The 25,984-nt window shown below is 52.1% G+C and overlaps 1 protein-coding gene across 1 annotated transcript; it reads left to right on the top strand.

The window, feature by feature from the left end:
* The first annotated feature begins 1,562 nt into the window (after window positions 1-1,562).
* LOC309521541 (SLAM family member 6-like) lies at window positions 1,563-25,262 on the top strand. Its single transcript, XM_082204171.1, has 6 exons — window positions 1,563-1,838; window positions 16,468-16,637; window positions 19,704-20,039; window positions 22,410-22,712; window positions 23,558-23,682; window positions 24,849-25,262. Exons 2-6 carry the CDS (start codon window positions 16,577-16,579, stop codon window positions 24,990-24,992), a joined length of 969 nt encoding a protein of 322 aa, XP_082060297.1. The 5' UTR covers window positions 1,563-1,838; window positions 16,468-16,576; the 3' UTR covers window positions 24,993-25,262.
* Window positions 25,263-25,984: the final 722 nt, after the last annotated feature.

Genomic DNA, 25,984 nt, shown 5'->3' with positions numbered 1-25,984 from the left:
GCTTTTTAAGATGCTGTCTAGGTTTGTCATTGCTTTTCTCCCAAGAAGCAGGCGTCTCTTAATTTTGTGACTGCTGTCACCATCTGCAGTGATCATGGAACTCAAGAAAGTAAAATCTCTCACTGCCTCCATTACTTCCCATTCTATTTGCCAGGAGATGATGGGACCAGTGGCCATGATCTTAGTTTTTTTGACGTTTGAGCTTCAGACCATATTTTGTGCTCTCCTCTTTCACCCACATTAAAAGGTTCTTTAATTCCTCCTCACTTTCTGCCAAGTGTTTTATCTGGAGATATTGCCATTGAGCATTTGTAGGTAATCTGTATTTGTCTCTTAGGATAGACTATGTATAAAATTCATCCTTTTCTTTTATCAACTGGTCTAATGTTAATATACCCAAATTCATCCACCTCTCCCATACAACCATTTCTTTCCTGATTTTTAAAGACAGGTTTCCCCACAAAGTCATTTTAATGTGGGAGAAAAGGTCAAATTTATATTTTTTGGACATGTGGTATTCCAACTGGTGTTATTGTTTCAATAGCATCTTGAGTATTAATGTTTGTATTTAGACCCAAGTGCTACCCAGATTTCTAGAGGTGCTACATAGGAATATTCCAAAGCAACCCAATTTGGACAGTTGTGTTCAGTTATGGGTCTCCAGAATTGTCTACCTGACAGTAAATATGCTTGGTGATACATTTCTAAGTCTGGGATCCAAAATCCTCCTCCTTTTATCAGTATTTACATTTTTTGCATAAATATTTTTTGCATAAATATTATTGGAACTGATGTGATGTGAATTGGAATTCCTCTTTAGAAATAAACTAGATATAAACTAGGTATTGTGTTCATTTTAAGAGCATTGACTTTTCTCCATAGGGTCAGGTTCAATGACACCCATTCAGTGCTTTTTTTCCTAAAAAAATGTTTAGGGGTACTCTCATTTTCCTACTCATATTGAAATATTGCCCCTCATTGAGGCCAAACTTAGATTCACAAAATGGTTAGGGGTGTGCATACTCTCTTCCTTGCTCACCTGAAAATACTCCTCACTTCTGATCGTCAGCTATAGGAGTTCCCCCAGATATTTTCAGTTGGAAGGGACCCTAAGGGCCATCTAGTCCAACCCCCTGCAATGCAGGAACTGCAGCTGAGTTTGCGTTCAAGGGAGAGGTATAGAAGGCTCAGCTCCTGGGATTCTGGCCGGGGGAGCCATGGAAGTTGAAGGAAAAGGAGAGGGCATTAAGTGGAGGACGTGTGGTTCACAGAAGCTGGAAGGGACCCCCAAGAGTCATCTAGTCAACCCCCTGCCGTGTGGGAATCCACCAAGTGCCTGGGGAAGCTGCCTGCCATGGCTTGGACCGGAGGGACTACCCCCCCCCCAAGGAAGCCAGGACCCTCTGCAACACCACACCCCCTCCCCACCCCTGACGTTCCGCCTTCTAACCTGCCCTCCTCGCTTGGGCCCCTATTTCCTCAGCGCCTTCACCAGCTCCTGGTCAAACTTGGCAGACCAGGCGGTGACAGAGAGGCCCAGGCCGCAGGCAAGGAAGTGAGAGAGGTGGCCCTGGGGGAAAGGGGGGAGAAGACACTATATATAAAGCAGACTTTGCGAGACTCCAAAAAGGAAGAGCAACCTGAAGCCTTCTCCACCCCTGCTTACCTGGGCAGCGCCCACGTCAACCACCTGGCAGCACCAGGTGCCAGGGAGGGACCCCCTGGTGACTTCAGGGAGGGGCAGTGGCTGCTTCCCAGAAGAGGGAGAGGATGGGCAGCAGCAGCAGGAGAGGAAACCAGGTGTGGCTGGAGGAAGAGGTGGAAGGGAGTGTGCAAAGGTAAGAAAAAAATAATACTAACAAATGTATACCCTGCTTTCCCCCCTGACTCAGGGCAGCTTACAGATAACAAGAACAGCTGAAAACATATGGGGCAGACAATAAAAATAAAACAAGCATTAACAGAATTAAAACTATGTATGTATATGTATGTACAGTCATACTTTGGGTTATAGATGCTTCAGGTTGCGCACTGTGGCAAACCCGAAAGCACCGGAACGGGTTAGTTCTGGGTTTCAGTGCTCGCGCATGCGCAGAAGTGCTAAATTGCTATTTGTGTGTGCGTAGAAGTGCCGAATTGCGACCCACGCATGGACAGACGCGGCACTGCAGGTTGCGAATGTGCCTCCTGCACGGATCACGTTCGCAGCCCGAGTGTCCACTGTATATATGTCTCTATCTCCCATCAGATGTCAAGAAAATAAACTAGTATCTGGCTTTGGAAGACATCTGAAGGCTGCCCTCTTTAGGGAAGTTTTCAATGTTTGAAGTTTTATTCTGTTTTTAATGTTCTGTTGAAAGCCACCCACAGTGGCTGGGGAAACCTGGCCAGATGGGTGGGTAGAAATAATAAATTATCATCATCATCTATCAGTGAATGTTCTGTTAAAAACACAGAGATAATCACAATAAAAATGGCACATTAAAAGCAACATTAAAAACAAATCCCTGCAGGAAAAATCCAAGGAAGACATTGTTCGCGCCAGGCATAGCTGACTTGTGGATCTCTCTGCCGCAGGAGACAGCAATGGCCGCCAGTCCCAGGGGCTCTGCTTTGCTTCCACGGTCAGAGGCAGACGTGCTTCTCTATGCCAGTTGCCTGTTGGCCGCCTGGAGGCTGGGCTCGCCCTTTGGCCTGATCCAGCAGCCTGGCTCTTCTGCCGTCCTCGTGGAACCTCCAGGTGCAGAGGCAGTCTATCTCGATTCCTCGCTTCTTGGGAATTGACTAGGCGGGGCACTGGCTGGATCCAGGGGCTTTTGCACTCCATGAATGAGTAAATACAGGGGCTGGCAGAAGCCGCTCTCCTTTATTGAAACGGGGTTTTATGGCAGCTGGAACTCAGCGTTCCTGGTGGAGCCTCCACGAAGGTCTGCCGGGTGGCTGATGACGCCCGGCTCTCGATTTTGCTTATGAAAAGTATTATTTTGGGGTTTTTCTTTCTAATGGCCATGTCTCTTTCTGCTCCCTTCTAGGAGAAGCGGGCATAGAGATACGGCAGGTCCCGGCGGGGGGGAGGGGGAGAAGGAGGAGCGAGAACAAACCACCCCAGTATTGCAGAGAGAGGGGATTTTGTGTAAATCGCCCTAGACAAACTTCCGGTCTGAAACGGAAGCTGTGGCCTTGGAGGGGTGGCCGCTCTATCTCATGGCACGTCTATGGTCCGCGTTCCTCCAGCAAGCCCCGCCCCTACTCTTTCCTGGGGCCCAAGAGTCGCCTGGACCCCCCCCCCCCCAGCCGGGCTCTTTCCTGTTCTTATTCCCAGGAGGGCCTTTCATAGGAGCTTCCTTCTCAGATGGAATAAAAATAATAAAAATAAAAATATTATTTATTCCCCGCCCACCCGGCTGGGCTTCCCCAGCCACTCTGGGCAGCATCCAACAAAGTATTAAAATACAGTAAGGCATCAAACATTAAAAGCTTCCCTAAACAGGAGACACTTTCTCCAGGCTTAAGCTGTGAAACGAGGAGAATTCTATCGTGTTGGGCCAAATTCTGTGCAAATGCTTCCTTGGTAGAGCTGTCAAAGTTTTCCTTTTTTGAAGGGGAATTCCCTTATTCCGTATAGGATTCCTCGCAAGAAAAGGGAAAAGCGGACAGCTATGCTTCCTGGGCTTGCGGGGGGGATATAGCCGAGGGCGGAGGCAAATCAAGATCCATTTCTTCCTTCCTTCTCCGTGCTATACCTCCGTTCTGATGATGCAGAAATGATGTAGTGATGGTGGGAGAGGGCACTAATAAAAGTGAGGAGCACGTTTTTGGAGGGGTCTGACTCTCTCTTTGCAAGGAGTGCGGACCCTGCTAAAGCAGTTTTGCTTGCAAATAAAGGTCCGGCTTCTTCGCCGCTTTGCGCCTTGGTCTTGCCCTCCTTTCACCTGGCGGGTTCACGGAATCCCCTAAGGACTGGAGAGCAGCCGGGGAGCATTTTGGGTTCTTTCCCGTTCCTTCCTTCTCTGAGCCGTGACCTCCCTCGATCCTGCCTTCCTCTTCTCTGGACGCTTCAGGAGGAGAAGATGGGGCGCCCCCCCCGCCATCCCTCCTCCTCCTCTTCCTGCTCCATCTCGCCACCCCTCCAGTCCAGTCCCTGAAAAGGCGCTTGGACTAGAAAAGGGTCGCTTGGTCTAGATTGGGGGGAAATCTTAGCAGCTGCTAAAAAACCCCCAAGAACAATGAATGGGGGGAAGCCCCAAAGAACTCAGGACTGCGGGGGGGGGGGGACCGGACAATGGCATCCTCATCCCGGGAGGACCTTTTGAAGGGACTGGTACCGGGTCTCGTTTGCCGATCTCGCTCCTTTGGCCCCCGGCCTCTTTTCCCGGAGGGACGGTGGGTTGTTTTGCACATTGCGAGGCAAGCTTCTTTCTGACTCTGGGGCGCAAGACGCGCGAGAAACATCCCCCCCTCGATAGATAACTCGCCTCCCCCCCCCCGGTGCTTGCAGGGGGAGCTCCGCCCATGGACAGCCTTACCTCGGAGCGCGCAAGGCTGTCTCAGAAACATGCTCGCCTTGGTGCCAAATCCAGCTGCCAAGGCACGTGGTCCTGGAGTAAAGCAGATTTCCTCATCGCTCCCGACTTGATGCGGAAGGGGGGGGGGTGCGGGGTCTGGCATCCTTTCTCCTCTGGCCCCCTCCTTCTGTTTCAGTGTACTGTATCTCACACCAAGAACAAACTTAGTTGCTCTCTAAGGTGCTACGGGAGAATTTTTTAATTTTTTAATAGATTTCCACCCAACATCCGTGTGTGACGTTTCTTCTCCTCTTCCCAGCTGGTCTCCCCTCTCTCTCCTCGCCCCTGGACCACCCCAAGGAAGCCAGGGGGCAGGCCAGGGGCAAGAAGAGGAGCGCCTCTCCGCACCCGCCTGCTGCCCAGGAGCAGCGCCTGGAGTGCTGGTGGCGCCCTGGGCTGCCAGCCCTGACCTGTGGCAGCTTGCCACCCAGGCAGGTTTCTTCACTCTGGAGCAGTTTTGCTTGCAAATAAAGGCACGGCATCTTCGCCGCTTGGCTTCAAGTTTCGCCTTGGTCTTGCCTGTTTTCTTGAGACCCTCCCACCGCGGGGCTCCTTCAGGACTGGAGAGCAGCCGGGGAGCATTTTGGGTTCTTTTCCATTCCTTCCTTCTCTGAGCTGTGACCTCCTGCAACCCTGCCTCCTCCTTCTCTGGACGCTTCAGGAGGAGAAGAGCGAAGGGCGAACCCCACCATCCCTCCTCCTCCTCCTCCATCTCGCCACCCCTCCAGTCCAGTCCCTGAAACGGGGCTTGGACTAGATTAAGGTTGCCATATTCCCCAAGGGGGAAATCTTTGCAGCTGTTAAAAAGCCCCCAACGAAACAATGACTGGGGGGAAGCCCCTTCCTTCTCTGAGGCGTGACCTCCTGCAGTCCGGCCTTCCTCTTGCATCTCGCCACCCTTCCAGTCTCCAGTCTCCAAAACATGCCTCCCATTGGTTTGGCGGCTCCTTGGCCGCCGCCTTCCCCGCCCCTTTTCTCTGCGCATGGTAACGTGGGAGAGGAAATATCCGCACCGGGCTTTCATCCTTGCGCTCCTTTCTCCCCCCTCTCTCTCCTTCCTTCGCCGTGCAGAGGCGAGCGCGGGGCTCTCCGATCCGCGTAGCGCCTCGGCCGCGAAGAAAGTTTGCAGGGACCTTTTTTTTTTTTTTTTGCAAAAAATCAAAAAATTCCTTCCAGTAGCACCTTAGAGACCAGCGAAGTATGTTCTTGGTACGAGCTTTCGTGTGCATGCACACCATAGCTGTCAACGTTTCCCTTTTCTCAAGGGAAGTTCCCTTACTCCTAATAGGATTCCTCGCAAGAAAAGGGAAAAGTGGACAGCTATGATGCACACTTCTTCAGATACACACACTTTCTCTCTCTCTATAAGGGTCTGGTGACTTCCTCTTTCAGTGTATCTGAAGAAGTGTGCATGCACACGAAAGCTCATACCAATAACAAACTCAGTTGGTCTCTAAGGTGCTACTGGAAGGATTTTTTTTTTTTTTTTTTGCAGTCCGGAGAAAAGGCTCATGCAACTCCCTGCAATGCAGGAAATCGTTTTGCCTTGAGTCTCGCTCCCCCGACTGAGCCACCTTGGGGAGTTGGTGAAGTTATATGGGCAGAGAAATTTTCCTCCCTCTCTCCTGACACCAGAACTGGGGGGGGGGGGGGGGGAACAGCCAGTGAAGTCGAACGTGGAAAAAAAATTAAGGACAGATATATTTTAAAAACCCGATCCTTCTTGACGCAGCACAGAGTTAAACTAGGGAGCTCCCTCTTGCATGTGGCTGTGATGTCTGTAAAACTTAATCAACTGTTTGTTTGGTGTTTTGTTTTATTTGGAATGTTTTTTACTGGATTAATAGTCGGTGTTTGCCGCCCTGAGACTGGTCTTGGCCGGGGAGGGTGGGGTATAAATAAAAATTTATTATTATTATTACTAAAAGGGGTTTAGGCAAATTTATGGAGGAGGAGATGGCTGTGGATCGCAACTAGGCAAGAGAGCTTTGTGCTATCTCCTTTTTCAGTCTGAGGTGGCAGCCGGCAGCGCCTCTGAATGAGAGTTGCAGGAAACTTGGAAGGCAGAGTGCCGGACGGCAGAGTGGCAGCAGTCTTTCCACTCGGGGGTTTCCGTCTCCTTGCAACAGCTCCAGTCCATTCTTGCCTGTTTGCAGGACCGTTTATATCACGCCACCCAACATCAGTGAAACAGTGATGTTTGTTTCAGTGTCTCTCAAGAAGTATGCATGCACACGAAAGCGTATACCAAGAACAAACTTAGTTGGTCTCTAAAGTGCTACTGGACAATTTATTATTTTTTTTATATTTTTCCACAAGAGCTGTTTGAAGAATCGCTGTGTCGTCTGATATGTTCACCCACAACTTAACAACCAGCACTCCCAACAGCTGCTTATGGAGGCCAGCTTGGGTGGGTGGGTTTCTCTCTCTCTCTCTCTCTCTCTCTCTCTCTCTCTCTCTCTCATAATATCTTGTCAGGGCTGCTACCCAGTCCCAGCTCACATAGGACCACGCTAGCCAGCGTTCACGTTATAAGAGTCTTTATTGGGTTACAGGTTCCATTTCTGAACTGCAATGTGCAGCCCTACGTCTTCCATGTCAGACCGGCGAAGACCCGTCTGAGTCTCCGCCTCTTGCACACCAGCTTAATACCCTAGCCTTGCTCCACCTCCTGCGCCTTTCCTTCCGTCTCTGGGTCCTTCTGCCCCCCGGGGTCTCCTCCTTCCTACTCTCTTCTGACGCTGACCCCCCGGACCCTTCCGCCTCCTTGCGGCGGGCTTTGGGACCTGGCTCACTCTCCGGGCTGCTTACTGCGCCAGCTTCCGCTGCATTTGAACTTGGCGCGCGCGCCCAACTTGCTACCTTCCTCTTGACCGTTTCGTCGCTCCCTGAGGTGGGCGTGACTACTCCTGACTCATGCCCTCCCTCCTGCTGAAAGCCTCCGGAACCCGATGTCTGGTCCCCTTTCTCCCCGCTGCTCCCAGCTGGGCACGTGGGCCCCGATCTCCAGCTGCTGCTCTCTGATCCCTCTCTGGCCCCTTCTTCCTGGGGTGTCCCCCTGCTTTCCCCCCTTGCTCTGACCGCTGGCGCTCCCTTCTGGGAATCCTCAGATTCACTGGACAGGCTCGGTGACCTCGGGTCGTCATCCCCACTCATCCTTCCTTCGTATTCCTCCCCCTCGCTCTCTGTCTCCTCCCTTCTCTGCGTCTCTGCTCCTGAACCCCTGACATCCATCCCCCCCTCGAAGCCCCCCCTTCCCCCCTCCCCGCTTTCAGGTGTGGGTGCTGGGTGCTCCACCGTCACGGGGGTGAATGCCGGATACAGTTCGCTCCCCGTGGCTGGCCGCCAACTGAAGACCTCCGGTTCTTCCTCCTCGCGTTCGTCGGCGCTGATCTGCTCCGCTTCCATTTCTGTGCCGCCGTGCTCGAACCCAAGATCCTCCCCGAACACGTCCATGTCAGTCTCTGCGTCGGTCGCTCGACCTGGCATCTCCAGCCACTTCCGGCGCCACTGCTCCTCCGGTCGATCGTCCCACCAATACGAGGTGTCTGATGCCGAACCCTCCGGTGACCCTTCTGGGGAACGGGTGCCCGGTGCGGGTTCCCCGTCTGAGTCGAATCCATGGAACGTGCTGGAGGAAAGTGTGGGCGTGAACAGCCAGTCGTCGAAGAAGCCTGCTGGCATGGGTCTGTGTGGGAAAAGGGCATGAAACTCGTCCTTGAGCAGGGGTTCCTCCAAAGCGTAGTCTTGCACCCAGCTATTAGCACTGGCCCGGGTGCCCTCTCTGGCTAGGAGGTATTCTACTCCCTCTTCCCCCCATCTGGAGTCCAAAATCTCCATGACTTCGTTGATGGGGTCCTGCTGTGGCAACCCCCCCATCTCCGTCCTCTCCCGGAACGGACTCGGTGCCGTTCCTGGCTCCTGGAATCTGTGAGGTGCCTTGTAGGGAGTGAGCACCGACCTGTGGAACACCGGATGCATTCTGGAACCCTCCGGCAGCGCCAGCCGGAAAGCTACCGGGTTGATCTGTGCTTCGACTTGGTATGGACCGAGTTGCTTGTGCCCCAACTTCTTCTTGGCTAACGATCTGGTCGGCACTGCGTGGGCTGCCAACCAGACCCAGTCTCCCACTCGGATCTCTTCGCCAACCCGCCTGTGCTTGTCAGCTTGCACCTTGTATGCGTGCTTAGCTAGCTCCAGCTGCCGTCGGAGTTGATCGTGGACCTCCTGCAACTCTGACGCGAAAGCGTCCGCCGTCTGCGGTTCCCCTTCCCCCACTCTCTCCAGTCCCGGGAAGGTTCTGGGATTCCTCCCATTGTTGGCGAAGAACGGCGTCACCCCTGTGGACACGTGCTTCGTGTTGTTGTAGGCGAACTCGGCGAGCGGCAGGTAATCCACCCACGTCGCAGGCTGTTGATTAGCATAGCATCTCAGGTACTGCTGCATGATGGCATTGACCCTCTCCGCTTGCCCGTTGGTCTGCGGGTGTCTTGCTGATGCCAGGTTGATCTTGACGTTCAGGAAGCCCATCAGCTTCTGCCAGAAATTCGAGATGAACTGGCGTCCGCGGTCGGACAGTATAGACCGCGGCAGACCGTGCACTTTGAACACGTGATCTATGAACAGTTTGGCGGTTTGTTCCGCCGTGGCCACCTTCGCACACGGGATGAAATGTGCCATCTTGGTGAACAAGTCCACCACCACTAGTACAGCTGTCTTGCCTCTCGAGCTGGGTAGATCCGTGACAAAGTCCAGGGCCACCCTCTCCCATGGTTCAAATGGCGTTTGCAGCGGTTCCAGCAGTCCCGCCGGCGGTTTGTGCACCGTCTTGGCCCTCTGGCAGGTGTCGCACCTCGCGACGTAGTCCGCGACCTCCCCTCTCAGTCTGGGCCACCAGAAATCCCTTGCGACCAATTCCACCGTTTTTTCTGTGCCAAAGTGTCCAGCCGTGGGTGCGTCGTGCAACTGTTGCAGTACCTTGGCGCGAAGTTCGTCTCCCGGCACGTAGATGGCCCCTTTACGTATGAGCAAGCCGTCTCGTATCTGGAACTCGTCGCTCTTCGCCGTGCCCCTGTGCACCTCGGCCATCTTCGCTTGCGCGAATGAGTCGTCCTGCAACGCACGCCGCACCGCATCCAGGTCTACTGTAGCCGAAGCGCACGCCCACGCTGTTGGCGCGAAGATGTGCATGGCCGCCGCTGGCGTCACCTCTTCGAGGTATTGCGGTTTTCGGGACAGTGCATCCGCCATGACGTTGGTTTCGCCTGGGACGTACTCTATTCGGAAATCGAAGTCCGCAAAGAACTCTGCCCAACGTATCTGCCTCTGGTTCAGGAACTGCGCCGTGTGCCAGTGCTCCAGATTCTTGTGGTCCGTGCAGACTTGCACTGTGTGCTTGGCGCCGATCAGGAAATACCTCCACGCCTTGAACGCTGCATGAATGGCCAGCAACTCCCTGTCCCAGATGGTGTAGTTCTGCTCCGACTTGCTGAGCTTTCTGGAGTAGAACGCTCCCGGCCTCCAGACCCCCTGCGGGTCTCGCTGCAGCAGGACAGCTCCCACGGCTCTATCGGACGCGTCCGTCTCTACCCGCATCGGTCTGCTGGGGTCGATATGCAGCAGTTGCTCTTCCGACGCGAAGAGACGCTTGAGCGCTTGAAAGGACTGCTCCGCCTGCTCCGTCCAGATGAACTTCTTTTTCTTGGAGCTGAGCGTGTCCGTAATGGCCGCCGTCTGCATCGCGAACCCCTTGATAAATTTGCGATAGAAGTTGGCAAAGCCCACAAACCGCTGGACCTCCTTCCGGTTGCGCGGGCTCTTCCAATCCAACACCGCGCGAACCTTGGCGCTGTCCATGGCTAGCCCCTTGTCCGACAACTTGTATCCCAGGAAATCCACCTCCGTCGTGTCGAACTGGCACTTCTCCAGCTTGGCGTACAGTCTATGCTGCTGCAGCCTCTTCAGCACCTCCCGAACGTCTTGGTCGTGTGCCTGCTGCGATTCAGAGAAGATCAGGATGTCATCCAGGAAGCAGACGCACTTCTTGTAGAGGAGCCCCGCCAACACGTGATGCATGAAAGCTTGAAAACAGTGGGAACCATTTTGCAATCCAAACGGCATAACTCTGTATTCGTAGGTGCCCAGAGGCGTGAACATGGCTGTCTTCCACTCATCGCCCTCCCTCATGCGGATGAGGTTGTACGCCCCTCGCAGGTCCAACTTGGTGAACACGCGTCCCTTGCGCACCGTCGCTAGGAGGTCGTCAATCCGGGGCATGGGGAAATCAGAGGGCTTGGTCATCTTGTTCAAGAGGCGGTAATCAACTACAAGTCTTTTTTGGGGCGTGTCTTTCTTCTTCACGAAGAAAACAGGGCTGCCCCCCACTGTCTTGGACTCCCGGATGAAACCGCGCTCCAAATTGTGATCTATGAACTGTTTGAGTTCCTGTAGTTCGTCCTCAGACATGGAATACAGCTTCCCTTTCGGCAGCGTCGCCCCTGGTAGGAGGTCAATCTTGCAGTCATACGGCCGGTGAGGGGGTAGCTTGTCCGCCTCCTTCTCGCAGAAGACCTCCAGAAAGTCTGCGTATTTGTGGGGGACCGCTTGCAACGTTCCCAACTGCAGCTGTGATTCCTCCTCCTCTCCCTCCTGTCTGGGCAGGATGCAGTGCTCGGCACAATAAGAAGAGCCGAAGATCAGCTGTCGCTGGTACCAAGCCAGTGTCGGACTGTGCCTGTCCAGCCAACTCATGCCCAAGACAATGGGCGTGTCCGACAGTCGGGTGACATTAAAACTGATGACTTCCCTGTGGTTGCCAAGTCGCATCACCATTGGCGGCGTCTGCTTCACCACCTGCCCCCCCAGCAACTCTCTGCCATCCACTGTGACGACTTGCAGGGGCAGAGTGGCAGGTAGTAGCTGTATAGCGTGCTGCTCCACAAAATCCTGCGCTATAAAGTCTGCATTGCTCCCAGAGTCCACAGAAAGCGGCACGTCAATTGTGATGCCATTGGGTAGCTGGAGTGATGCGGTGAGCTGCACCACTGGTTTGGGTAGGAGGGGGTCTGTGGGTTGCAAGATCTCTGGGGACTGCTTCACAGATTCGTCTGGCTGGGCCCCAGTGCCTCCGTTTCCAGCCAGACGTCGTCGTTTCCCTGCTGGGGTTCCCCGTGCTGCGTAGCTGCCGTCACCGTTGCAGAGGCTGCAGTGTGCTTGGAGTTCCTCCGGGGACACTCTTTCGCCATGTGTTGAGGGCTGTCGCAGATGTAACACTTCCGGTTCCCTCTAGGAGGCTTAGTTTTGGCTGCTCCAGGTGCTGGGTCTCTGGTAGCTGACTGAGCCCTGGCACCTCCCACCTCCATGGGTTCCACCCCCCCTCCTGGCGGAGGTGTGGATTGCGCACGCGCTGCTTCCCTGGGAACGAAGGAGAAACTTCTCGCTGCTTCGCGCCCACCACGTCCTTCGTCTCTGCACGAAGTCTCACCCCCACAGTCAGCGCCCTTTGGACCACCTCCTGCGTGCTCCGGGGCCTCTCCCCCCTCGCAATTTCGTCTTTAACTGCGCTGCTCAGACCCTCCCAGAACAGGTCTCTGACTGGAGGTGAATCTCTGTCCCATTCCAAGGCACTGACCAGTGCAAAAAAGCGGGCGTGATACTGCCGTACACTCGCCCTCCCTTGTCTCAGTCCATGTATCTCCCGTCGAGCAAGATCCACGTCAATGGTAGATAAAAAGCACGCATCCATCGCTTTGATAAAGGCATCTGCACTCCGAAGCGCCGGATCTTTATCCCTCCACAAATTACGCAGCCACGCTTTAGCCTCCCCATGCAAATGGGATAGTATAAACCCCACCTTCTCTTCCTCATCTCTAAAGTCTTTTGCCAGCAGTTGCAGTGCGCACATCACGTCTGCTCGAAAATTGGGGTACTGTTGTAAATTCCCATCGAAGTGAGCCACAAGACCTCCTGCTCTCCGTGCCAACCCAACCCCCTCCGGTCTGGGTCCCGGTTGCCCTTGCTTAACAAACGCTTCAAACCTGGCGTGGAGATCTCTGTAGGCGGCCGCAGCATCCTCTTCCCTTTTCTTGGAAGCCAATACTTCTGCGCTCAACTGGGTCACTGCCTGTTGCAGCGCTGAAATTTTCTCTCCTTCCGTCATCTCTGCCAACTTTTGTGAGCTTGCTCCCAAACACCAATTTCCTCCTCTCGCTGCTTCTGGCTCCGCTGCGAGGTTTCAGGTGTCCGAAGCTTTGTTGAGACGGGTCTTACTGTCAGGGCTGCTACCCAGTCCCAGCTCACATAGGACCACGCTAGCCAGCGTTCACGTTATAAGAGTCTTTATTGGGTTACAGGTTCCATTTCCGAATTGCAATGTGCAGCCCTACGTCTTCTATGTCAGACCGGCGAAGACCCGTCTGAGTCTCCGCCTCTTGCACACCAGCTTAATACCCTAGCCTTGCTCCACCTCCTGCGCCTTTCCTTCCGTCTCTGGGTCCTTCTGCCCCCCGGGGTCTCCTCCTTCCTACTCTCTTCTGACGCTGACCCCCCGGACCCTTCCGCCTCCTTGCGGCGGGCTTTGGGACCTGGCTCACTCTCCGGGCTGCTTACTGCGCCAGCTTCCGCTGCATTTGAACTTGGCGCGCGCGCCCAACTTGCTACCTTCCTCTTGACCGTTTCCTCGCTCCCTGATGTGGGCGTGACTACTCCTGACTCATGCCCTCCCTCCTGCTGAAAGCCTCCGGAACCCGATGTCTGGTCCCCTTTCTCCCCGCTGCTCCCAGCTGGGCACGTTGGTCCCGATTTCCAGCTGCTGCTCTCTGATCCCTCTCTGGCCCCTTCTTCCTGGGGTGTCCCCCTGCTTTCCCCCCTTGCTCTGACCGCTGGCGCTCCCTTCTGGGAATCCTCGGACTCACTGGACAGGCTCGGGGATCTCGGGTCGTCATCCCCACTCATCCTTCCTTCGTATTCCTCCCCCTCGCTCTCTGTCTCCTCCCTTCTCTGCGTCTCTGCTCCTGAACCCCTGACATATCTTTAATGGTTTTTACAAATATTTCCATCATAACGTCAATTTTACAAATAAAATAAACATTTGGCTATATTAGCCGGGAACTTCCCTCATCCTCGACTAATGGTTTTCCAACTTGATCTCTAATATGCATTTTATAAATAATAAATAATTTTTATTTATACCCTGCCCTTCCCAGTTCAGAAAACCGGGCTCAGGGCGGCTAACAACAAATTTAAAACACTTAATTGATGCAACAAAAAACAGCATATAATACAGTATAAAACGTGAATAACAATAAATTCAGAATTCAAAAATCAATTTGGGGGAAATCCATCCAATAAACATTAGATGATTGCCAGGGCTAGCTGGCTAAATTAGTCCCATTTGGGCCAGCGAGGAGACCAGGGGAGAATTAGCTGTGGGATCCCACAGTGGGTAATCATAAAAAGGGGAGAGGGCGTTTTTTTTGGGTGGCGGACTGCTGAAACCTGGAAGTACCAGAACGGGTTACTTCCGGGTTTTGGCGGGCGCGAATGCGCAGAAGCGCTGAATCACAACCCATGCATGCACAGACACAGGTCCTCCAAGACCGTGATGAACAATAATGGAGGTAACGGACAACTCTGCCTAGTACCTTTTGTAATTTCAAGGCGTGGGTGGGTTTCTTTACTTGCCCCTGGAACACCCCAAGGAAGCAAGGGGGCAGGCCAGGGGCAAGTAGAGGAGTCCAGGAGCAGCGTCTGGAGTGCTGGTGAGCAGGGGGCGCACTGGGCTGCCAGCCCTGCAGTGGCATAGCGTGGGTTGTCAGCACCCGGGGCAAGGCAAGTAATTTGCACCCCCTAACACTGGAGTGCGAGCGTGCCCCCCCAGATGTTGCGCCCGGCCCCCCTGCACCCCCCACGCTACGCCACTGGGGCTGGGGGCGAGCGAAGGAGCCAAGGACCCCCCCAAAGGCTTAGCAGGAATTTATTAAATTTATTATTTGCGGAGCCCCCGCGGGCCGAGGCAGCCGAAGCCCCCTCCCCTCGGGCGCCTCCCCGCCCCCTCCTCTCCTTGGGCTGTAGGTGGAGCTCCAGATCCGGGCTTGGCGAGTGCCTCTCCTCTTCCCGGCCGGGTCCGGGGGCTTCCAGCCGTGCTCCGTCCTCGCCCCCCCCGCGGCTGAGAGCCGGAGCCAGCGGCGCCCCCTTCTGCCGGGAGACCCTCGCCCGCCTGCCGGCTTCCTCTCGGAGGGTTTTGGGGAGAGCAGGGCGCGGCGAGGCCCCTCGGAGCTCTCCTCCCTCCCAGTTGGCAGAAGCAGCCGCCGCCTGTGGCTGGGCTGAGGGGATGGCGTCGGGGTGCGGAGGCTGCCCGTGCCTGGCCAGGCGTCGGTGGCGGCGTCGGCGCTGCTGCAGCGGCTGCTCCTCCTGTGAGCAGTGAGTGGAGCGCAGCCGTGGCGGTGGGGGGGGCGCACTAGGGCGCAAGGCTGGCGGTGGCGGCGGGGAGCCCGGCGGAGGAAGGAATTTGTCCCTTCCCTCTGGTCGCGCCCCCCCAGATGTTGCGCCCGGTGCGGCCGGCACCCCTGGCACCCCCCACGCTACGCCACTGCAGCCCTGACCTGGGGCAGCTTGCCGCCCAGGCAGGTTTCTTCACTCTGCCTACTCAGGGAGCTGGCCCTGCCCCACTTTTCAACTTAAAAACGAGGAAAGCTGGTCAAAGTCATAGACTCCCTTGCTTATCCGGAACCCCCCCACCCCCACCCCTCCATTGAATCATAGAACTGCAAAGTTGGAAGGAGTCCTGTGGGTCAACCCCCTGCAATGCAGGAATCCCAACTGAACTATGCTCGGAGTCGAGAGTGGATTTCATGCTCTTTAGTGGTGAGGAGGAATGGAAGTTCCCCCAGGATGTCTGCTTTATATTCCTTATTTACACAATGGGCCCCACGTGATTGGCTAATTCCGGGATTCTCCTGTAGGCCAATCAGGTTGCGGATTCCTTTCCACCTGGAGCTGGATTGGGTGGCTCCTGTGGACCAATCAGACTGCTGCATTCTGGGTCCTATTGTTCTAGGACCAATCAGTCTGCAGCGTTCTGGATCCTATTGTTCTAGGACCAATCAGACTGCTGCATTCTGGGTCCTATTGTTCTAGGACCAATCAGACTGCTGCCTTTTGGATCCTATTCAACTCAGTACATAACATCAACTATCACACCCAAGGAATACGGAAAGGTGAATCACGAACTAAACAATTCTATAGATGGCTTGCGAAAATTCGTTCACAATAATGTAGGACATTTCAACTCCTTCTAATACATGGAATCTTAAATAATATCTACAATGCAAAAATTTCAATAACAATGACAGACGCAGCTCACGATTTTGAAGCCAAACAGTCCAGGTATTCCCAAAATAAGTCTGTGAGAATGACTATGTATACTTATGCTGGTGTGATCCCAACGGAACTCCAACGACGAAAGACCCAGATTTCAATCTCTGTTTCGTGATTCTCCTGGTCGGCCCGAAAAGGAACCCTAAATGATGCCTAACTTGCTTATAAGAAGTTATTCATTAGTTCCTTGAGATGCATTGTGGGGAATGTATGTGGGAGAACAACAGCATGAACCAGAACGAATGTAGCCTTTGGTGGGGCCAGGACAAGTTCCCCATGCTGGGGTTAAGCCATGGGACAGGTGCAGTCCCTTTGAGCATGTGCAGAGTGCGTGTCATGGAGCTACATTAGCCATCCTCCATACAGTTAGCATTAGAAGAAATACCTGTATTCTCCAGACTGAACTCCAGGCAGACTTGGTGAACGGGGAGGGTGGTGTCTAGGCCAGGGCTTTCCTGGGGAAACCAGAATGGAGAGAGATTTACACCCTTACACCCCCTACATTTAGGGTGTCTTCTCTTTTCAGACAGGTGCTTGCGATAGAGGGACTGAAGACGTGAATCTCTGTGCCAGACTCCCAGGTTCCGATCTGCAGAGACCAAAATCGTGTGCAATCGCCTTCTGATGGGCCAAGCATGGGTGGCAGAAGATTCAAGTTTTTACTACACTTTGGAATAGTCATCAACCTTCTCTTTGGTAAGTCCTCCAATTGCCATAGAAGGTCTGTCGCTCAGGTCTGATGGCATTGCCAGGGAGGGTTGATAGGGGTGACCCCAATCAAAAGCCTGGAGAAGTTCTGCCAGTCTGTACACAAAACAAAGCTAAATATACCACATCAAGGGAAGTCATGTTGTTGTTGTTGTTGAGTCGTTTAGTCGTGTCCACCTCTTCATGACCCCCTGGACCAGAGCACGCCAGGCACTCCTGTCTTCCATTGCCTCCCTCAGTTTAGTCAAACTCATGCTGGTAGCTTCGAGAACACTGTCCCACCATCTCATCCTCTGTCGTCCCCTTCTCCTTGTGCCCTCCATCTTCCCCAGCATCAGGGCAGCGGCGTAGCGTGGGTTATCAGCACCCGGGGCAAGGCAAGTAATTTGCGCCCCCTAACCCGGGGCAAGGCAAGTAATTTGCGCCCCCTAACACCTAACCATGGTCATTAATATGCCAAGACGCGCGTCTTTGGGCGTCGCGGCGCAGCCTTCTCGGTCTCCCTCCCCGGCCCGGCTAGTCCCAACGCAGCTTCTTTCTGGCGCGGGGAGGGGGCTTCTTTCTGGCGCGGGGAGGGGGCTGCTCTGGGGCCAGTGCGTCGGCCGGCCTCCGGCGCGGGTGGGGGGGCCCCGCCGGGGCGGGTGGGCGGTCTTGGCGCGCAGGCACTAGAGCGCCGCCGATGGCGCGTTTGGCGGGCTGCGCGCGTCCAGACAGCGACCCGAGCCTGGGCGGCGTGGCGCTTGGTGCCGGAGCCTCCGCCCGCAGCGCCCCGTCGGGAGACCCGGCCGGAAGGAGCCTCGAGCCGGCTGTCGGATGCGGTTGAAGCAGCCAGGGCGGCATGGCAGGCGGCGGCGGCTCCTCGGCGACTCCACGCGGCCAGCCCAGCGCGCTGGCCGAGCCCCGCAGGCGAACGCTGCCCGTCGGTGAGGAGGGGCTGCCTGGCGACTCCGGAGGCAGCGAGCGCGCCCCCCCAGAAGTTGCGCCCGGTGCGGCTGGCACCCCTGGCACCCCCCACGCTACACCACTGCATCAGGGTCTTTTCCAGGGAGTCTTCTCATGAAGTGGCCAAATTCTTGGAGCCTCATCTTCACGATCTGTCCTTCCAGGGAGCACTCAGGGCTGATTTCCTTCTGAATGGAGAGGTTTGATCTTCTTGCCGTCCATGGGACTCTCAAGAGTCTCCTCCAGCACCATAATTCAAAAGCATCCATTCTTCGGCGATCAGCCCTCTTTATGGTCCAGCTCTCACTTCCATACATCACTACTAGGAAAACCATAGCTTTTACTATACGGGCCTTTGTTGGCAAGGTGATGTCTCTGCTTTTTAAAGGAAGTCATAGTCCCACTCTATTCTGCCTTGGTCAGAGCACACCTGGAATACCTTGTCCAATTCAAGGGCACCACAGTTTAAGAAGGATGTTGACAATCTGGAACGCGTGCAGAGGAGAGAGATCAAGAGGGTGAAGGGTCTGGAAACCAAGCCTTATGAGGAGCGGTTAAAGGAGCTGGGTGTGTTTAGCCTGGAAAAGAGGAGAATCCTCCAGAAAAACAATCTCTCAAAGGACCTCTTGATGGCATTTTACCATTGTACTGTGGAGAGTGTATTAACTTATGGTCTGTGTGTGTGGTTTGGGAGCTGCACGGTCAGGGAAAAAAACAATGCTGTCCAGGGTTGTAAAGACTGCGGAGAGAATAATTGGGTGCACTCTTCTCACCTTGGATCAAATCTACGCTTCCAGGTGTCATAAGAAAGCTGCAGAGATAGTGCAGGATAGTGCACACCCCGGAAATGATCTCTTTCAGCTTCTGCCTTCTGGAGGAAGGTCCAGGGTTATAAAGACTAGGACCAGCCACCTGAGAAACAGTTTCTATCCAAATGCGATTTTGGTTTTAAATGCAGTGCAAGAAGTCTCTATGGGAGTAGATTGTATTTAATTATGGGGTATCAGAGTTTTTAGGGGGCTAACCAGGCTGGGATAGCTGGGATAGCAGGCCTGTGGGTTTTTGAATGTCTGATGTAGATTTTTTTCAATTTTGATGTTCTGTATGGGACAATGACAGTAAAGATTATCGTATTGTATTGTATTGTATTGTATTGTATTGTATTGTATTGTATTGTATTGTATTGTATTGTATCGTATCATATGAAAGCCATCATTAAATATCTCAAGGGCTGTCACATGGAGGAGGGAACCAGCATGTTTTTTTCTGCTCTGGAGGGGAGGACTCGAACCCATGGCTTCAGGTTACAAGAAAGGAGATACTGACTAAACATCAGGAAGAACTTTCTGACAGGAAGAGCTGTTCGGCAGTAGAATGGTCTCCCTTGGGAGCTTGTGGACTCTCCTTTGTTGGAGGTTTTTAAGCAGAGGTTGGATGGCCATCTGTCATGGGTACTTGAGTTTAGATTCTTGCCTTGCGGGGGTTGGACTAGATGACCCTTAGGATCCCTTCCAACCCTTCATTTCTATGGTTCTATTATTTTTTTATTCGATATTATTTTGGGTGATTGTATTTTTTGCAAGTATATGTTTTGTAGGGACGCGGGTGGTGCTGTGGTCTAAACCACAGAGCCTAGGGCTTGCCGATCAGAAGGTCGGCGGTTCGAATCCCCGCGATGGGGTGAGCTCCCGTTGCTCGGTCCCTGCTCCTGCCAGCCTAGCAGTTCAAAAGCACGTCAAAGTGCAAGTAGATAAATAGGTACTGCTCCAGCGGGAATGTAAACGGCGTTTCCGTGCACTGCTGTGGTTCGCCAGAAGCGGCTTAGTCATGCTGGCCACATGACCTGGAAGCTGTACGCCGGCTCCCTCGGCCAATAAAGCAAGATGAGCGCCGCAACCCCAGAGTCGGCCATGACTGGACCTAATGGTCAGGGGTCCCTTTACCTTTACCTTATACGTTTTGTAACTCTTGGACTACAACTCCCATCACCCGTAGCTAGCAGGACCAATGGTCAGGGATGATGGAAACTGTAGTCTTTGTAGTCCAAAAACTGGTGACCCAAGTTTGAGGAATATGGCCTTATTTCCTTCCTTCCTTTTCTTTGCTTATCAGGAACTGGACTCACAGCACAGAATTCTCCCCCTACTCGTTTGAATGAGCTCCAGGGAGGATTGGCTTTGCTTCATATAAACATCCCCCCAGGAATAACAGTGGACATAATCAAATTGGATTTCCAGTCCCGGACGGGCGAGATCAACCAACTTGCTGAAATAAATGGAACGTTGAAATATACCAGTGACCGGTTGGGGCAGCGGCTCACAATGGTCAACAAGACCACCCTGAAGATCAGCCACCTACAAATGGAAGACAGTGGAGTCTACAAGGTTCATGTGAGGTTTAAGGAAGTAGCCTTGTATCCAACGTACTTGTTCTACCTCACCGTCTCTGGTAAGCAATTATTCTAAGATCCTTCTCTGCCTCTGGTGGAACCGAACGTGGAACCTAAGAATCCAAGAAGAGTGTGCTGGATCAGGCCCATGGCCCATCTTGTCCAGCGTCATCTTCTCACACTGGCCAGCCAGATGCCCATGTGAAAACAGCAAGCAGGATTCGAACACAAGAACCCTTTCCTCTCCAGTGGTTTCCAGCAAGAGGGTATTCAGAAACATAGCTGCCTCTAGCTGTAGTGAACGCCACCAACTCAGATGGCTTTAAAATAGGGCCAGGCAAGTTAATGGAGGATATCGATGGCTACTAGCAATGATGGCTAGGGTCTACTTCCTCCGTTGGGGGCAGTGAGCTTCTGAGTCCCCGCTGCCAGGAATCCCAGGTGGAGAGAGTTTGCTGTTGTGGGTCAGGTCCTGCATGTGGGCACCTGGTTGGTTGGCCACCGTGAGGGAAGGCTGTTGGACTAGATGGGCCCCTTTGGTCCGATCCTGCTGATGGGTGCTTCTGATGTTCTTACATTGCAGCTATATATTTTTTTGGGGGGGAGCCAAGTTTAAAGCCCTAAACAGCCTTGGCCCAGTAGACCTGAAGGAGAGTCTCCACCCGCATCGTTCTGCCCGGACACTGAGGTCTAGTACCAAGGGCTTTCTGGCAGTTCCCTCCCTGCGAGAAGCCAAGTTACAGGGAACCAGGCAGAGGGCCTTCTCGGTAGTGGCACCCGTCCTGTGGAATGCCCTCCCACCAGATGTCAAGGAAATAAACAACTACCTGACTTTTAGAAGACATCTGAAGGCGGCTCTGTTTAGGGAAGTTTTAATGTTTGATGTTGTGGCTTTTTAAATTAATATTCTGTTGGGAGCTGCCCAGAGTGTCTGGGGAAACCCAGCCAGATGGGCAGGGCATGTATATATGTATAAATAATAAAAAATATTAACAACAATAATAAGAAGAATAAGTTCTGGAAAGCCCTGGTGCAAAAACAGCATAAGTTTTTCATTCATTTAAGGAGGGTAACCAAGATGACCAAGGGCCTGAAAACCAAGCCTTATGAGGAAGGTTGAGGGAGTTGGGGATGTTTCGCCTGGAGAAGAGCGGAGGGCCCGGTGACACGGGAGCCACCTTCAAATATCTGAAGTGCTGTCACAGGGAAGATGGAGCGCGCTTGTTTTCTGCTGCTCTGGAGGGCAGGACCTGAACCAATGGATTCAAATGGCAAGAAAGGATGTTCTGATTAAATAATAATAATAATAATAATAATAATAATAATAATAATAATAAATAATTTATTTGTACCCCGCCCATCTGGCTGGGTTTCCCCAGCCACTCTGGGCGGCTTCCAACAAAGTATTAAAATACAGGCCCTCGGCGCTGGACCTCAGTGGGGGTGGAGACGCTCCTTCAGGTATACTGGACCGAGGCCGTTTAGGGCTTTCAAGGTCAGCACCAACACTTTGAATTGTGCTCGGAAACCTACTGGGAGCCAGTGAAGATCTTTCAGGACCAGTGTTATATGGTCCTGGCAACCACTCCCAGTCACTAGTTTAGCTGCCGCATTCTGGATTAATTGCAGTTTCCGGGTCACCTTCAAAGGTAGCCCCACATAGTGTGCATTGCAGTAGTCCAAGCGGGAGATAACTAGAGCAAAGACTAAACCTTTGGAATAGCTTTCTGACAGTAATAACTGTTCAGTGGTGGAACGGTCTTCTTCAGAAGGTGGTGGACTCTCCTTCCTTGGGGGTTTTGAAGCAGAGGTAGATGGCCACCTGTCATGGGTGATCTAGTTGAGATTCCTGCATGGAGGGATCTGGGAGTACAGGACCCTTGGAAATCCTTTCTACAACTCTATGATTCATTTTTTAAAAAATAAATTTTTAATAGTTTCTCAACATATCATTTTCATCAATAATTAAACATACTTTTATATCTTATACCATTTTTTTGACTTCCATCAATCACATCTGAAAATTTTCCAATCTATTCACTTAATATACATTTCTTACATTTATTATTACTTTTAAATCTCATAACTCATATCTCTATTCTTTCTCTACTTTGCAATGTTTCATATATTTCTCCTTACAAAACTTCCTGTAGTCCTACTAGCGTAATTTGTTGATTACAGTTGCTCTTCAAATAGTTCGTGTACGTCTTCCAATCTTCTGTGAATCTCTGGTCCTTCAGGTTTCCAATCCTTCCTGTCATTTTGTCCAATTCTGCATAGTCCATTATTTTTGTCTGCCATTCTTTTGTCGGAATTTCTTCTTGCTTCCATTTCTGGGCTAACAATACTCTTGCCACTGTTGTTGCATATAAGAACAATTTAACATCTTGCCTGTTAATATCCTCACCTATATAATTCATTTTTAACAGCTCCAGTGCCAAAGCTGCAGATCACTCTGCTAAACGTCTTCAAGACTTCAGAGGGCGTGAACATGACCCTGCAGTGTCTGGTACCTGGAGAGGAAAAGATTGACATCTCCTGGGGAAGAGGGGACCCCGCCAGCCCCTTGGAAGAAAGCTCAGATAGGCACTGCCTCTCAGGCAATGACACTGTTCTAGAGTTGTTCTGGCAAACCTGTTCCACAAACTCCACCATCATCATCTGCCAAGCCAGCAATGTTGTCGATCGGAAGAATGCCTCATATGACTTGAACAGCGTCCTCGAGTGTGAAGGTGTGCGCCTGATTGACCCCATTATGCACTGCTTGCAATAACTTTTATTTCCCTGAGCCTTTGAGGCAGTAACAGTGGATGCAAAATGTACTATCAATCAGGCTGAGAATTTTTCCACCTTGGTTTTTAAATATTTGAGTGTTGCGATTTGGCGATTTGCTGGCAATTTGGATGGCCGACTGTTCAGGGATTCTTGAACTGTCCAGGGATTCTTGAGCTGCATTGCTGGGGGTTGGACTAGATGAGCTCTGGGGCTCCCTTCCAGTTCTGCAATTCTATTATGTCACCTACTCTGCGAGTGTATTAACTAAGTTGAAATGAAATGCAGCTTATCTCTTAAAGCACTGTACAGTGGTACCTCTGGATGCGAGTAGAACAGAACATGCGACTGTGCGTGCATGGGTCGTGTTTCGCCGCTTCAGCGCATGCGCGTGGCGTCATTTTGAGAGTCTGCGCATGCATGAGTGGTGAAACCCAGAAGTAACACGCTCCGTTACTTCCGGGTTGCCGCTGAGTGCAACCCAAAAGCGCTCAACCTGAAGCACATTTAACCTGAGGTATGACTGTATTCAGTTTGAGTAATGAGCTGTTAAGTTGCTTCCCTGAAAACTGGACTTTGGCTTCCAGTATTCCAAAACTGCAAAATTGGGATGGAGTGTTCGGCAGTCCAGGCAGCTGTGTGGTATATACTGCATTTGCTCAGCTAAAAAAGCAAATTAAGGTTTTGTGACAGCCCAACTCTCATTCTGCGTGGAGAAAAGCTGAAATCAGTTCACAGTCTTTTCTGATGCCCTCCGTTGTTCTTGCTGTCGCCCTCAAGGGAGAATTTTTGCTTATTATTGCAGGTGCAAATCGGAATAATTTTTGGATTATTTTTGGGAGTATTTTTGGGAGCATGGCTGCTATAATTGTCATTGCTGTTGGACTCATCTGTTGGAAGCAGAAAGCATTAACATCCATATTGCAAAAGGTAGGAATGTGTGTGTGTGCGTTATTCTTCTGCCCCTCTCATCTGAGTTTGGGTTGCCACTTATTGTTTTTCCTTCCTCTTTGTTTATCCTGACAGGCAGAATCTGGCCAGTTCCTCCAAATGATGTGTTTCATTTTATGTGCCACAGTTTTTACATCCACAAGGCCAAAGGCACAATTGGGTGCCAGCTGATATTAATGTTCTTCTAGCGCTTTCTTTCAAGTACCGTATTTTTTGCCCCATAGGACGCACCGCCCCATAGGACGCACCTAATTTTTGTTTTTTTTGGGGGGGGGAAATAAAGAAAAAAATTTTTATTTCCCCCCTAGGCACGGGGCAGGTGCGGGGGAAGCCCGAGCTTCCCCCGACCCCAGCCCCCAGAACAGCCTGCTATCCGCAATCCTAGGGAGCCGCGCCGGTCTCCCCAGGCTTGCGGAGAGCTGCGCGGAGCCCGGGCGCCCTCTTCAGCGCGTGCCAGGCTTTGGAATGCAGGCAACTCTGCGCAACCCTCTGGAGCCCGGCGCGGCTTCCTGGAACAGAGCTGCTGGAAGCCTGGGAAAGCCTGCATTCGTCCCATAGGATGCACCCAGATTTCCCCTTCATTTTGAAGGGGGAAAAGTGCGTCCTATGGGGCGAAAAATATGGTATTTCCGAATAAGGTTGGAACTCCACAAAGATTTGAATCCTCTTTACAAAACTGCTTTTAAAAAGAAGGGTGTGTGTGAAGGAGGAGTGTGCTTTGTTCTGCCTGCCAAAATGGGAGGCTTCTGGCTGATAAACAACCCACAAGTTTCAAGGTTTCCACATTTAAACCCATTAGTGAATATTCTTGGGTTATTTTCAGGAAGTCTGAGGCTTAAGGATTTCCAGCAGAGGAGCGTGTCCCTCTACCAGTGGGGGGAGGAAAAGTGCTGCCCCACCTGCCACCGACTGTGTGTGTGTGTGTGTGTGTGTGTGTTGTATTGTGTGCTGAGATTCCTCCTGTCTGGTTGATGGAGCTCCTTTGTAGCACCATGCCCAGGACGCCAGTTGTGCCTGGGTTTAGGTGGGCTCAATTCTGTTTTAGGAGCTGGTGCCAGGCCCAGCACACTAGATCCTCTTAAGTCTCACCCAAGGATCCTCACCATCAACTTAATCGACAGCCCTGTTTCTTCCTTTGCCTGCAGGTTTTCTGCCGCAAGAATTCCACATCCAATGCAACTGAATTGCAGGAAGTGGTAACTTCACCAAGTGCCTCTCAAAATGGCTATTCAAAATGTCCACCTTCGGAGCCAGATGAAACCAGTGACTCCACCCCACAGACCACTTGAAAACTCCTGATGGGTCTTGGCAGACCTCTTCCTGATTTTTGCAAAGTACTGTGCCAAGTACTGTTTTTAATTCGATTTTTATTACTTCCCTTATTTCTTATATTGCATTTTGTTGCATTACAATCTGCACTGGATATAATTCAAATTGCAATGCAGTACAATGCAATACAAGGAATAAATGGAACAGTAAAATGTTCAATGTGAATATTTAATGTGATGGACGGTGCCATCTCCTGCCTGCAAGCACAAATTCACAGACAACCCACAGGGCACCTGTCTGCTCAAAAGATTCCAAAATACTCTTCTTGGAGGTTCTATTAATGTCCGACTCTTCGTGACCCCCTGGACCAGAGCACGCCAGGCACTCCTGTCTTCCACTGCCTCCCGCAGTTTGGTCAAACTCATGTTCATAGCGTCGAGAACAGTGTCCCACCATCTCATCCTCTGTCGCCCCCTTCTCCTTGTGCCCTCCATCTTTCCCAACATCAGGGTCTTTTCCAGGGAGTCTTCTCTTCTCATGAGGTGGCCAAAGTATTGGAGCCTCAGCTTCAGGATCTGTCCTTCCAGTGAGCACTCAGGGCTGATTTCCTTAAGAATGGAGAGGTTTGATCTTCTTGCAGTCCATGGGACTCTCAAGAGGCTCCTCCAGCACCATAATTCAAAAGCATCCATTCTTTGGCCATCCAGTGGGTAGGGTAGGATATAGTTTTGATAGTTATGTTGAAGAGTGTCGCTTATGATGCAGTGTGTGCATTATACAGTAAGTCTAATGAATTTAAGGAAAACTCAACCTTTATAATGGTGATAGGCAGAGCTGTGTTTCTAGGAAAAGGTGCCGGAACACCTCTCTTGTTCTCTTAGAATGGCAATGGCACCTGTAATGGTTGGGAGTTACTTGTGCGTAATCCTGCTCCGTTTGAGCATCGGATTGCCTGGTTAAACCCTCCGGACTACGCAGCCCATAGTAGCGTGGCTGCCTTTAGTCACTTGTA

Source organism: Podarcis vaucheri (assembly GCF_965113315.1).
Source record: "Podarcis vaucheri genome assembly, chromosome: 16".
Classification (NCBI taxonomy): Eukaryota; Metazoa; Chordata; class Lepidosauria; order Squamata; family Lacertidae; genus Podarcis; species Podarcis vaucheri.
Note: the sequence above shows the minus strand (reverse complement) of the source record. Positions and strands in the feature narration are given on the sequence as shown.

Bases quoted from the DNA above. Each gene is read 5' to 3' on its own strand.
- LOC309521541 (XM_082204171.1), top strand. From the start codon at position 16,577: ATGGGTGGCAGAAGATTCAAGTTTTTACTACACTTTGGAATAGTCATC. The intron at 20,040-22,409 runs GTAAGCAATTAT...CATTTTTAACAG, and splicing joins GTTCTACCTCACCGTCTCTG to CTCCAGTGCCAAAGCTGCAG. The intron at 23,683-24,848 runs GTAGGAATGTGT...CTTTGCCTGCAG, and splicing joins TAACATCCATATTGCAAAAG to GTTTTCTGCCGCAAGAATTC.